Source organism: Neopsephotus bourkii, unplaced genomic scaffold (assembly GCF_033783945.1).
Source record: "Neopsephotus bourkii isolate Nb327-2 ecotype Australia unplaced genomic scaffold, CSIRO-AGI_Nbou_v1 NB_1765, whole genome shotgun sequence".
In the NCBI taxonomy this organism is placed as follows: domain Eukaryota; kingdom Metazoa; phylum Chordata; class Aves; order Psittaciformes; family Psittacidae; genus Neopsephotus; species Neopsephotus bourkii.
Genome location: NW_026902239.1, coordinates 4,632,305 through 4,647,061, shown reverse-complemented (window position 1 = coordinate 4,647,061; position 14,757 = coordinate 4,632,305). Strand labels below are relative to the sequence as shown.

At 39.1% G+C, this 14,757-nt stretch overlaps 1 protein-coding gene across 4 annotated transcripts in view; it reads left to right on the top strand.

Annotated features, from left to right (window-relative positions):
* PDE7B (phosphodiesterase 7B) overlaps positions 1–14,757 on the top strand; it is a 176,879-nt gene that overhangs the window by 126,214 nt on the left and 35,908 nt on the right. For all 4 annotated transcript variants that reach the window (XM_061378482.1, XM_061378483.1, XM_061378481.1 and 1 more), the window contains one exon: positions 13,953–14,036. In XM_061378482.1, the coding sequence (XP_061234466.1) occupies positions 13,953–14,036 (84 nt within the window). The remainder of the gene's footprint in view (positions 1–13,952; positions 14,037–14,757) is intronic.

Below are 14,757 nucleotides of genomic sequence, written 5' to 3'. Positions count from 1 at the left end.
GGCTCTTCAGCTGTGTTGTGGGGAGTAACGGCTTGTAAGCACTTCCACCGGCCCTTGTGCACATGAGACCTCCCTGCCCAGCAGCCGTCTGCATCCAAGGCTGCTAAGGCACCTGGAGATGGGGCAATAGATCTCAGAGCAACTGTGTGAGCCAACACAAGGTCTCAATGCACCAGTGTCTGACACCTGAGATCTAGTAAAAACTGTTCTTCATTTTATTTCATAAAAATGGAGAGAATAGGAGCATCTCATGCTGAAATGACAGTATGAGCTCACAGCTGCAGTATACTTGCCACACAGATAGAATTATGCTGGATGAAGTGATTTATTTTTCTCTGTAATAATCTCTTCGTGCTGCAATGGATCATGTTGCATTCTGGAGAGATAATTCCTCTGCCGTTAGGTTTCGGGGAGGAATAAAGCAGGAAGCTTACTTTAAGGTAAACTGGAATATATATCCTTTGTTAGGATGTCAAGCAAGCTTCTGTTTGCTGTTAGAATTTTAATCCATGTTTTTCTCCATGTAGTTGATCTACGATCTGTGTTTGAATATCCATGAATACAGTTTAGATTATGCTGCACTTGTGTGGGAACAGACAGAGTATACAGCATTTTTCCCAGTAATATCCGTCTGGTATTAAAGCCTGGTCCAAAACATTAGTCAGTTTCACAGCCGCAGACAGAATTTCATGACGTTTTTCAGTAATGTGATAATAATGAGCTGATGCTTACAAATCTTCATGGACTTTCTCTTCAGTGTAGAACCAAATCAAAATTTAACTTTTTTAAAATTTTCAGGTGTTTAGGTAAGTATTTCACTGGTTCAGTGAGACCCTGCCAGATATTTGGGGGTAGAAGGTTCTTGAGAATTTTCTAGCAGAGTTTCTGAGTTGTTTTTCTATAATAAATTCAAAAGCTAATTTGCAGAAGCTTTGGTTTAGATAACGTTTGTAAGTAAAGTCTAAATAGTTAAGGTTATTTTTCCTAGTGTTCTTGATTTCTCTCTGGTAACCAGCTACTGAATATACTGTTAAGGTAGAATCTAGGAAAAATACAAGTTTATTCTGGAAGTTACTTCAATATATACTCAGTGTTTATTCAAGCTAATCTGTTTTGAAGAAAAAGGCAGCAATCTTAACTGCTGTTCCTATGTTATGTCTTGGAATTCCCAGAACAAACACACCAGAAAAAAAAAAGAAAAGAAAAGAAAATCCCTGCTTAGGATGAATTGTACAAGGGTATGATGAGTTGAGAAATGTTTTTTATATGCCTTCACATGCACATGCCAAAAAGTCTCTGCCAGAGTTACTCTCTATTGGAATTTATAGGGGGTTGTGAAGATCAAATACTGAAGTACTGTCTTGCTCTTTCTCCTTTAAAGTACTGTTTGAAGGGGAGCCTGAGGGGTTGGATTGCTCAGAAAAGGATTTGTTCAATGAATATTTAAGACAGAACTCTTGGGTTGTTAAGCTGTAATTTAAAGGTAAATTCTGAGACAAACCAAAATTAAATTATTATTTGTAGAGTTTATTGTTCTTTTGGGATTTATAAAAGCATCAACAGTATTATGTTGCCTCCACCCAAAAAAGTCTGTTTGTTTGTTGTATTAGGAGTTTTAAATTGCAGTTTCTTCCTCTTTCTGAAATATTTTAGCAATTATTTGAATTCCCTAAGAACATGTTAAAACACAGGAGACAAAAGCAACGGCTTCTGTTTCCAGCCCTGGTTGTGGAGAAATTCAGCATTGCAGCATACGCTGTCAGTGAGAGGACCAGGCACTTCTGATGTAAAATAGTTTGAAATAGTCATACTATTTTTGGTGCTGGTTTGTTGTTTTTCTGTATTAACAAAAAACAGGGTAAAATGCACAGGTCTTTTAGTTATCTTCAAATATGATGTAGGTAGCACAATTAAATGTGTTTACTAGTGACACTTCTTAAATGAGGAAGTAATTGGAAGGCATTAAACAGGAAGTTCTGATAGGGTGTCTTGGCCTCTGGAAGGGGTATGATGGGTACAATGCCAGCATGCTGTGGACCGGCAGCATCCCTGGGAAGCTGCCTCTCTGGCTCTCCTGTGCATGGGGTTTCTGCACATGCTCCCCAGCAGTGTTCTTGACCCTGACAAAATAGATACAGCTTTGGCAAGGTTTATGTCTCTGGTGGGTCCAAATTGCAGACCTGGCTTGTAGGTGTAGCTCCAGAGTAGTGGTTCATAAGTGGAGACTTCTGGGTTAAGCCAGTTAGCAGATTAATTAGTAGTCTGATTTTTACAATGTTGATTCATGTTTCTGTGCATTCATGGTGGTTTTGTAAGATTATTAAACAAACACATATTGATGCAAGGGTTGAGCAGCAAGTAGCTCTCTCTCTGTAATCCAGGGTTTTTTCCTACTTCTTGTGGAAGGATGTATAGAGTAGGAGGAAGGAGAAAAACTCTTTCCCTCCCTTCTCTGTCCATTCTCTTTAGTGATGGGTCAGGCATGATCCATTTCTGTTTACAGGGCAAGACAGGGGTTTTCTTCCTTCAGGTATGCCTGGCCTTTGCTCCCAAAGGGTAGTGTTTGGTGCAGGTGCCTTATGTGACACTGCTATTTGTAAGTTCAGTATCAAAGGGAAATCAAGACTAAGTGTACATAATTATGGGATGAGGAAAGAAGGTGGTGCTGTCAAGTGTCATTGAAAGGCACTCTGGTTACAGTGAGCTATGTTTAACCCTCTCTGCATATGTTGCTAGGTGCTCTCCATTTCAGTTATTAAGGTTTTGCAGTTTCTGGAATAAGGAGCTGGGGTAGAACCCCACATTCACCAGAACAAGTCGGGCAAAGGCTACCTGGCAGCAGCTTACACATTTGATGGGCTCAGTGAAGCCATGGTTGCCACCACATCTTCCGGGGAAGAAGCTCGAGTGCCAGCTGCTCCTGCTGCTGCTGCTGCTGAGCATCCCGGTTAGGGCTCAGCCATCTCAGCTGAGGGGAAGTGTAAAACCAGGTTCTGGAGAAATGCCACTCTTTGCCAAGGACAAGCAACTGATAAATGTGTTTGTCAACTGTTTTGTAACTGCAGGAATACATAGCTAATTATTTTTCATGGAGCCAGCTCATGCTTACTTGTCTTAAGAATGTGCCGTGAATGAAGAAGGTGAACTGCTATTTCATTGTACTTCAGACAGTAAATATTTAAAGAAACTGAGCCATGACAGTGAACTGGGCACAGCGAGGAGTCTAGAGTTTGAGTAACATGAGAGTGATCCAGAACTTTCTCTTACAACACCTTTTTCTAAAGTTCGAGGTTTTAAATGCATAGTACACAGCAAAGATGGTCCAAATCACTGATCTGTTTAAGTGCAAGAGGTAGTATATTTGCTAAAGTCAAGCCAGATTAGGGATGTGGATTTGATGGTTTATCTTTTTTTTCTTTTCCTAAGACCCAATGTATTGTTTGAAAAATATAGTGTAAAAAAACAGGAAGAGAAAAATATTTTCCAAGTGGCAGAACAGTCAAACTCAGCTTCCACTTTATGCACCTTTATTCCTGTGTCTAGCATCAAAATGAAAAATATTCCCATCCAAATATTTATATTATGTATATACACTATTTTTATTTTTGTCTAAACAGAAAAACATTCTTAGAAGAAAAAGCGGGTTTTATCGAAATAGTATTTTCTATTGAAAAACTGAAAATACGTGAATGAAATAGTCATATAATAATATGAATGAAATTTCTTCACTTTCTAAATGAAAAATGAAGATGTATACATGATCAGACGCGGGCTAGTTCAGGAAATACTTATCTTGAATAAGCAAATAGTAGTAAGGTTACCTGTGCTTATTTTGGAAAAAGTTCTCTTGCCTTATTGTTGTTCAAAAATTCACTGATTTATGGAAGTATTTGAAAGTTCCTTAGAGAAACTAAACTAAATTTAAAACCAATAAGAAAGAAGGTTTCCAGCTATTTGCCACCGACACTGCTTTTGAATACAATAAGAAATTTATTGCAATATGCGATGTACAAACAAAAGTCAAATCATTAATCTCAAACATCTCTGCCTTCAGTCTTGTATGTAGATAAAGCTCTTCATCAGAGCAAAGCTTCAGCTGGCGAGTAAAGTATTCTCCTGACAGATACTACAGACACTTTCTTGTGCCTGCTGAGGCAAAACTCAGCACTTCCTTCTCCTCCTTCCCCCTTTCATTGCTTACTCCCAGCCATGAAGACCCCTGGGGCAGCCCCACTGGGAGGAGTAAGTGGCCAGCATTGTGGGGTTTGCTGCTACAAATCCACTCAGTACTCCAGTCTCAGGAGAAGGCAGTGAGTAGAAGAGAAGCTGAATTACTAGTGAGCTAAGGAAAAGTGGAGGAAGAAGAAGGGGCACACCAGTTAGGAAAAAAAATAAACATATATATATATATGGTGGGGAGGGGAGTTGGAAAAGAGCAGGTGAAGAGTGTGCAGAAACTGATGAGGAAGGATTGTTCAGTGGTTAATGCACGCAAGATTAAGACATTTACTTTATCGTGTCTCACTTAGCTCTAAAGTTGACTCTGTACTCATGTACATTAAAGGGTTTTGAGAGCACCCTATGGTCTCTAGACAGAAGTGCTAGATACTGAGAGACAGACTGAATCAGCAGAGGATGAATCTTCTTGTGCGAGGTGAATGGCAGCCACACAATTCTAGCACAAAATGAGAAGGGAGCAAATACCAACAGTCTTGCACTTTTCCTACTCAGCTCCTCCACTGGCAGAATTGCCATTCTGTAAAAACTATTAGACAGACTTCAGGGTTTGGCTGATGTTAAGCATTTCAGAAGTGGGCGATGTGTTGCTATAATGGCAGTTGCTATATTGCTGCTTACAATTTTGAACACGTATCTTTTGTAGTTCCCTTGCAAAGGGAAGGTATAGAAATCTCATGAGCAAAGCAATGGAAATAGAGGGAAATTTTCTTAAATGTCCTGTTAAGAACTGAAAGCAAGCTTTGGTTTTAGTGCATGAGTAAGACCCTCTGCATTCATTTTCTTTGAATGTTGTGTAACTTAACTGTTGCTGGTTCGCAAAGAAGAGATAATTAGTGTTTGCATTGTGGCGATGTAGAAACCATGACCAGGACTGCAGGTAGAAAATGCTGTTTACTTGCTTAGGCCCTGCATTAGAGAACTCTCTGTCTACACAGAACAAACAAAACAGAAGTGGAAAACTGAGGCATGGAAAGGAAACAATTTTTTTTCCATAAGAAACCAGGAAATGAGCTCAGGGCTTATGATTGCCATCCTGTATTTTAAATCCAAGAATGCCCTCTCTTTCTCTCCAGAAATAAAAAATGTTAAACTCAAATTATTGAACATTTCCCAAAAAAAAAGCTCCTGTTATTCTGTGCCACTTTGGAATTGTCAGCATTTTTCTATTAATATTTATGTCATTAGAGCAGTTGTTATTTAACAAAAATTAAGTATTTATAATACATCAAATTTGAATCAGTCTCTATATTAGTTACTCGTGGATTGTATTATCAACCACTTTCTGCTTGTCTACGTAAGACTGCCTTAGCAGAAAATGAGAATGATACCTTGTAGCTCAGGTAACTCATCAGTGCAACCTATAAAATGCATATTTTAAACTGTGCAAATCAGTGCAACTTTTAAACAATTGTTCTTGAGGAAATAGAAGAATAAAAAAGTAAAAGTTAAATAAAAATATTACTTAAATATTACAGGAAAGTGAGAAATGAGAATGTAGACAGTAAAGCAAACTTGGTTAAATAAGTTCTTGGCAAGTACCTCAGCTTCCTGCAGAAGAAGAATCTATTCTACAACTGCAAAACCCTCACCAGTGAATTCAAGTCCAGTTGTATTCTCACAGTAGAAGTATTTACAACTTTGATAATGCATAAATCAGAAATCCATGTAATAGAATAAGATGTAGATATTTGAGATAATTCAGTTTGAAGTTGCAATACATAGGCAGATGCAAACAGGTCTCTGAAAGCGTAGATGTATCTAGAATGTTATTAGAGTTAAGAATTTGTAATTTATGGTTCGGATAACTTAGGGTCTTGATGTAATTATGAGAGAATAAAATCCATATCTTTTGTGCTCTGGCAATAGGAGTAGGTTGGCCTAACATACTGTGCATTAGAGATCGGAACTCTATACCTCTTTTTGGTATTTGCCTTGGACAAATCACAGATTTGTTGTACTTTTTCTTTTACACAAAATGAAATTCATTTTATTAAACCTATTTTGGAAACCTTTATATATGGAATTGGAAGCATACAAGTCCTAGAAATTTGTTATTAAATATGTGTTTATTTTAATAGTTTGGAGTCTAGCAGAAGACAAGAATCCCAAAAGTACTATTTAAATAACTAGTAATACGGGGTTTATTTATGCTGCAGTTTGTTTGGGAGAGGGATGGGAGTAGCATGACAGTAAGATATTATCTTCAAAGTTGCCATGGTAATGCAGCCTATTACCTGTTGCTAAGAACATGCTGTAGCTGTTATTACTTTTATTACAGCTCTTAACATTTCAGGATGCATCCTTTAGTTTTTAAAGTGCTGTTTCAGATTCAATTTCGTACATATGAAAACCACTAAGTTTTGCCGCTTTCCAGCAGGCCTGTAGAACAATAGCAGTGATAGCAGTGCGAGAACCTTATTCTGCTAACATAGCTCGCATCGTCTAATGCAGAGTAATTTACAAGCTACCTAACTAGTTAGGAAGACAAGAGTTATCAAGTGCCCTATATATATTCGTATCTGCTTTCCCTGGAAAGTCAGTGATCAGATTTGGAGATGGAAAAGCCTAAAGCCCAAACAATAATGCAATATAAAATCTTCAAAATAAAGACAAGTGGTTCTTAGCACTAGCACTAGAAATGGTAATATCTAGTTTACTAAGAGGATCCTGCCCACTGTAAGTCTGATTTCCTGATCCAGCAAAGTGCCCTGAGACCTCTTTTACTACCCTGAGCCCTGCTGGGCAGCAGCAGTAAGATAAGCCTCAAGTCAGCCAAAGTGCTGCCATTCATGATCACAGCAGCAGTGGGGTGCTCAAGATAGCAGCCTTTCAATATCTGAAGGAGGCATACAAGGCTACTGAACTCTTCATCAGGGACTGTAGTGTACAAGGGATAATGGGTTTAAACTTAAACAGGTGAAGTTCAGGTCAGGTATAAGGAAGAAGTTCTGTACTGTGAGGGTGGTGAGGCACTGGAACAAGTTTTCCAAAGAAGTGGTTTGATGTGGTCTCAGCTGTCTCAGTGCGATCCTCACTGGCGAGGTCTCGGATTTTTCCCCTGGGTAGGCTGTGCTCATAATGAAGGCAGCTAACTTAGGAATAGAAGTGTCTTAGACTCCACCTGCAGTCAAAGTCAAAAACGTGCAACTCTGAAGGACCATTCAGTCCCTTTAAGAGTTAGTCACTGGGTGGAGACACACCACTCCTCTCCACTGACTTACACATATAAGTACATGAAATACATATGACCTTAAGGCATTATCAAACTCAGAAACAACTGAAGGCGTTTTCAGTGCAATATAATGCATTGACATTTTGGAAAGCTACCTTCTTTGGCACACGCAGGATGATCTGTTCAAATCGACTCTCACCATTTTTTCAGTCCAAGGTAGTTACTTAGTTTTGAAGACTCTGCATTTGCTCATTCAAGAACAAGCAAGTCTGCAAAGAGGCAGTGCATGTAGTGCCTCAGTATCTGAATTTGTGATGACTGCTGTTACCTGTTTGTCTATTGCAGTTTTCTCATCCTCCTGGATTTCAGTTTTCTGCAAAGCGCTTCTTTCAAAGTCTGCATGTTGAAATAGCTTTGCCTCAAGATATTTCAGTTCAGAATCTTTGCACCATAGTTACTGATGTGATCTGCTATGGGTTAAGGATGGATTTCAAGAGGGTCTGTAAATTATTCATTTAACTTTACTGTAGGTGATCATTTGCCAGAATGGACCAGCTGTTAAAGGCATGCCTGTGGATCCTGGGGTCTTCCTCTGTATGTCCAGATAGGCTATGCATCAGTACGAAAGCAAACTTACCAGGAGACTTTTAGCATTGAGAGTGTTTCATGAACAGATTTTCAGCTCCTCTTTCTTGCATTTTACTGATTGGCAGAAGCAGTGGTGATAATACTGTTCAAGAGATTAATATGCAGCAGTTATACAGATTTAGGTTGGTAAAAGAGAGCAGGAATTAAATTACAGTTGGTGGGTAGAGTCAGGCAGTGCCGCAAGCTTATGTTGAGCGTATGAACCACCATTCACTCCAAAATATAGTTTTGTAAGAAAACAAAGGGTGACTGGAATGTTCCATCTGCAATGGCTTCTGGTCTGGAGATGGAATTTTCAGAGCTAAAATTCAAGTAATTGCTTGGTAAAAAAAAAAAAAAAAATAAACATTCATGGAGTAGGACCTCTGCAGGGGAAATTAAACGATTTTCTGTGTAAAACTCCCCTCAAAAACAAATTATGGTTTGTACACCATCATTTTATCCCCTTTTTGTAAAGAGGGAGTACCAACAGTTACCTTCCTTTGCAGAGCATTGTGGAATGAAAGTGCAAAACACATTGGACGAGATCGCTACTTAATAGCTCCTTGGGACTGTTCTCAGAAATAACAGAACCATGCATCATATGGCACAGAAAACCTCGTTTGAGAATATTTACATGCTTGAAAATTTAGTGCTTACAAATAGATGGAGTGACGTGGCTGCCTCATTTTCTCCTGCTGGAAAGGAGAGTCATCCTGTCTTTGTAACCTCTAACATCAGTCTCGCCACATCTGTTCAGAGGAAGTGTTCACTGAAGATCTTATGCACATGAGGAAATCTGCATAAAATGCTTTCTTGCAGACAAGAATTTAGAGTAACTTTTATAACACTAATACAACATAATGAAAATAATCCAAACAAGCACAAATCACCATGAACAACCGTTTTAAAAATAATGCCAGTAATTGTGCTACTTGTTTTTAACCTAACTTTTCATCTGAGTTTGGTAACTTTTACACAGAAACACTTCCCTCTTTTTGAAAGCTTTCCACCAAAACCAGAATGATGCTTAAAACATCAGCAACTCATCTTCCTTCATCTCAGAAATCCCAAGCCTTTCCATAACTGAAGTAGTGAAGGAGCCAGGGACCACTGCAGTATGTGTCCTAAAACAGCTTAAGAATTATTTGGATGAAAATTGTGAAGCTTGAGCAGAATAAATACTTGTAGACTCTTGTAAATTTCCTGTGGTATTACTGGCTTGTCACATGGAGCTGTGTACTAAATAAAATCAATAATTTGGTCCTAACTTCTGCTGCATGAAGCTGCTCTGTTGTCTTGTCACAGCTACGGCCCTGTTTTCTCTTCTAATTTGTTGTGCTTGCTCATTGAAATTGAATCCCACAAGTCTTGGAGAAGTTGTTTTCCTCAGTGCAGATGGCTCTTTTCCTCCAGACGTGACCGGCAGCTAAGAGCTGCCTTTCTTTTTTAACCCTTCTGCCCATCTTGAAATCATGCTGAGGTTATGGCCACAGTAGTACCATGGCTCTTGCCCTGGGTCTGATTTTCCTGTGTATAGGTTGTCATGCATGTCAGTCACAGCATGTGCCCCACAGGCTCCTGTTACCTAATGTAGGTTGCTTTGGTTTGTTGGGTTTGGGTTTTTTGTCTGTTTTAACAAGGGCAAAGTAAAAATCAAGAGCTTTAGTGGCCCCTGGGATGTGTCCCTGCTGGAAGCTCTCATGGCGAGTAGTCTCTGGCAGGGGTGCAGCCCTTTGTGCTTGTTCCTGCAAAATGTTCAAGCCTCACATCTTCAGCCCAGAGAAGCAAAGGAGAACCTACCCTTGCCATTTCCCTTCACCCTGCTTGTTTCACTTGGGAACACAATGAGCTGTCAAAATTTCCTGCCCTGTTTCCACAGAATCCTTCCTTTCACTCCAAAAAGGATTATTTATCTAAAACTGCTAATTGCCTAAATTGTCAGAACAATTGTTCAGCTTAATTTTAAGGTGGAGAGCGAGGAGATGTAAAGGTCTGGTGGACTGATCAAGGTTGCCCTCAAAGTCCTCTGTCAAACCAAAAAAGAAAGCCTGGTATGTTGCGTGAACAGCCTTTGCCTTTTGGAAATTAAAGGTCATGTGATACGGTGTACATCTGGTGTGATCCCTATATTTAGTATCTTTGTTGAATGTACTTAGAGGTAATTAAAAGTAATAGGGAAGAATATAAATGTTCTCCAAGTAAAAGCCAGGAAAGCATGGAGGGCAGGTGTGGTTGATTTAGCCCACCACTACTTCCTAACTAATCTTTTTCTAATGATGTAGAAAGAGACTAGGTGGCACCTGGCGAAGGATTTTGAAATAACAGATTCATGAGGTAGAGCTACTTGATAACATCTTTGACTCATCAGAAACTTGCCTTCCCTGAGGGTAAAATTAATAATCCTTGAATATAAGGATTTTAGAGGCTTTTACCTAGGCAGTAGGGATGCAGATTTATTGTGCATATAGTTTCTCATAGTGATAAAGACAGCCCAGAATGTTATTATCTGTAAAAAAAGTGAAATAACACAAATAGTCAGTCAGAATCATCAGTAATTTTACATGACATCAAGTCCTTGGTTTTGCTGGTTTAGTAAAACTCAGTCACATTTTCTTAGTTTGAAGAACATAGCTGGTAGCAAATTTAGCAATTGTCGTGTATAGTCCTTAACTATTTTAGTCCCTTTTTCTGTGTGTATAAAACCTATCCCATCAGCTGCTTCAACTGTTTTTATCTCCTCCTTTGGATTCATATTCTTCTCATCACCTAAATGGTTCTTTTCCCATTCTGCTCCTTATCAATGGTGGGCATTACTCCAGGTTGATTTTCCTTCTATGAAGTGGCTCTTAGTACCCTGATCATCTTCCTAGAGGTCTTTCTTTTCATTTTTTCCAGGAGGAGTTCAGCTTTCTCAGAGGCAGTATTTCAGCTGAACTTACCCCAAGTGCTTTGACTAATGGCATCAATTCCTCCCTTACTTTCCCTCTGGAATTACTTTACCTGAATAATGTACATACCTGTCCAAGTTAGCTAGTCTTTAGTTCTGTAGGAGACAGCAGCAGCACCACGAGAGGAAGCTAGACTACCAGTAAAATCAAAGTGGAAGCTGCACATAGCCACACATAGCTGCACTGTCCATAGAGCAGTCGAGGCAGAGAAGGGGATAGCAGCAGTGAACTTCATTTAAAATAGCTGTAGCTGCATATACCTGGTATCTCCAGCTTTGTCTCACTTGTGCTCTCCTAATTCTGCGTCAAGGTCATCAATAAAAATTTAAGATCATTCCCAGTACCAGTCTTCTAAAGATCATGCAGTAACTGTTACCAAGCAAGGTTTCCTTTCAATGTACCACATTATATTCTTACAGTCTTTTCCCACTTCAGTTTTTGTGCTTATCTCTTGCCTTATATGTTTAATAAAGCCCTTATGATTGAAATGCACTACACTGGTGATTTTTTTGCTGTTGTCTAATCATTAGCTACTTTATTCGAGGTAAGTAAGTATCAAGTTTTATCTGCATGGTCTACTTTTGGGAAGCTCATAGTGACATTTCCTCTCTGTTGCAGTTGTCTACTTATCCTTAGCGTTTTCTTCCTCAAAATTTGGAGTCATGCTATTAGGATCAGAGTTGGGCATTACCTTTACATGTAACTTTGTATGATTTTGTTGTTCTGTAGTACTATGGTACTTTCCTTGATCTGATAGATACATTATTTCATGTCCAGGAAGAAAATCAATCTTTCCTGGTTTACAGTATCTTACATCTTGTGGGGAGGGGTGGGGTGTGTGTGTGTCTCAGATTTTTGGGAGTTTGAATTTCTCTCTTTTTTGTGAAGGATCTGTTGATTTAGTCATGAGTGACACGTTGATCAGTGGGATTACTTGCAAGGGATTACTTGCAGTTTCATGTTAATTCATTGGTGCATGCAGAAAAACAAAAGCCTTGATCAAAGCATGCTCTTGAATTTACACCCATTCTTAATTTGCTGATGCTTGTATTAGTGACAGGCTCAAGCCTGTCTGATTTTTTGGAGTTTATATAACACGTACTGTATGCTTGCCTTTCTCACTCTTTCTGCACGAGTCAGCCAATCAGATGGTCTACCTGTGGCAGAGAGCAATGCTCTTAAGTCCAGGTGCTGCCTTATGAGCTCTGACTCATGGGTGCTGATGAACCTTGCTTCAGTGTTTTACAAACTCTCCAGCTATTTGCTCCACCCTTCTGCCCTTCAGCAGAAGGAGCACAGGGGAATAGGTGTATATACCACCATTGCCACAAGTTGCACATGATTTTAAGCTGCTGATGAAGGCAGACCCATGCTATTACCATACCTTTGAACTGCAACAGCTGAAGAACAGGCAGAGGTTTGCACTTCCTGCCCCTGCTATCAGGAGGGGTAAGTGGGGTCAACAGCAGCTTGAGTCCTTTTGGCTGGTTTCTTAGAGTGAGGAGTTACCAAGCAGGAGCAGAGTAGAGTAAACACGTGTTCAAAGTAACAAAGCGAAAGTAAGGATGAGAGAAAATAGATTGATATTTATAATCAAAAGTGACAGTGTTTGAAATATTCTTAATTGGAGTGCATGCTTCTGTGTCTTTTGTACCTCTAAGGACCCCTAGAGGGCACGGAAGTTTTTCTCCACCTCAAATATTTAACTTAATAGTTCTACTTGGCTTTCTTCCCTTAAACATAATTGTAAGCACATTTTAAGTGAACGTTAGATAGAAAAAAAAGAACAGCATCTAACTAGGTCCTTCTTTTGCACTGCAAGATGTTTTCTTGTTTTTAAACACAAGCAGCAAGAGTTAGCACTAGCAGCCAAATTCTTAAATAATCTTTGTTTAGATTAGTCAGATGCTATATTCATATCCCAGAGGAAGCACAACTGAAGCTAACTAATAATTCGTAATTTTATTGCAAATTTTGAGAGTCCTACAGTGTGAGCTGTCTGAGGAAGTGCAGTGGGTATGCTTTCAACACTATGGGCCGTGTCTCTGTAGAGGAGGAACTGGTATTGTGAAGAACCTAGAGTACCCTAATCTGAACCTATAAAATCTTATTTAAGAAATTTTAATATTTATTTTTGTTATTTGCCTGTAAAGAAACTATTACATTATAGTACAAGATATTTAAGGTTATGGAAATACAAAAATTACATCTGCTTCCCACTACTTATCTACTTGGAAAGAGGTTTTTTAACTCTTACTATCCTGAGTAGCATTTTCTGAAACAAGTTTTGCCTATGTCATCAATATTACACGTTAATTTGGGAAATAATCAGTGTGAATTACACAGTGATATTCTTAGTATTATGTTGTTCTTTTATCATATCCTAAAGCACTGGAGTAATGCTTATCTGAGAACATCAAGTTTCACTTACATAAAGAAGCTTTGGTGTTTGAGACGACTGATGTTTTCCAGAGTGTTCGAAGAGCAGAAAGTAAAACAAACAGTCAAACAAACACAAACAAAACGCCACCTTAAAAAAAATTCATATTTTCTTTTTTATTTTTTTCATCAACTCATGATTTTGAGACCAGCCCCACAGCTTTGGAAGTCAGTTGTTCAGTGAGCCTTTTGTGAGTAATGCCATGACAGTCAGAATCCAACTGGTCTTGTTTGGGCGAAAAACCAGACCTCTGTGCTACTCCTGCTTGTCTACTTACTGGGCAAGAAGCTGTGAAATGAGATAAAAGTGGGGAGGGGTGTTGTGCTTTTGTTCTGATAAGAGGATCAACTATACTGCTTTACCCAGTTACTGAGGGATGTCATGGGAGATGATTTTTTGCACCTTAGTTTTCCCACTGGAGGAGCATAACGTCATCACTTTGAACAGAAAATAGATCTAGATCTAAACAGCAGAGAAAGGCAGCTGCTCCTTCTAACGTCTCTGGGGATTTTGTGTTTTGCAGGAGATGCACGGGTGAGAGGTCAGACAGGGGTTCTCTCAGAGCGCCGTGGCTCCTACCCGTTTATAGACTTCCGTCTTCTTAACAGTAAGTGCAACCCTTCCTTCAGCTCTGTATTAAAAATAAAGTAAAATAAATCTATTGAAAGTATATGAACCAAAGTATCTCGTCTCATAAATATCTGTAGTTCAGCTGTCTTCACATAGTCAGCATTAATAATTCTGTTATTCCCACTCAGTGTTTGACTGTGAAATGTTCTGATTGTATGGACACTGTCCATAATGCTGAGTCTGTCAAGTAAATACAGTGGTGCCATGGGGTTTGCTGGGGGAACAGGGGGTGCTTCAGAATTAAAAAGATAAATCTCTGTGTCCCTTAGCCTCTAAGCCAACAGTTGGAACAGATTTATGTGAGTCTGTTATCCGGTCATATAGAATTGGCACAGAAGGGAAGCATGTGACAGCACTGACCAGTGGTTTACAATAACATTAATTTTTCCAACAATTAGAACCCAATCCAAAGCCCCATGGAGTCTTCTCATTGACGTCAATGGATTTTGGGTCAGGCCAGCAGTGAACATCTGTTAAAAATAATCTTAACCTCAATTTGATTGAAGTTATTTTGCCACTGTTGTAAATAAAGGAGGGCAAATATAAAAGGGAAAAAAAAAATCAGGATCCTGTTGTTTGGGGTTGTTTTCACCTGATAGGTTTTTTATACTGATGCAGAGCCTTAAGCCGGTGTTTAAACAATAAAAGAAAAACCAGAGAACACTTAGACTTGGGCCCCGTCGTATTCAGTGTGGATG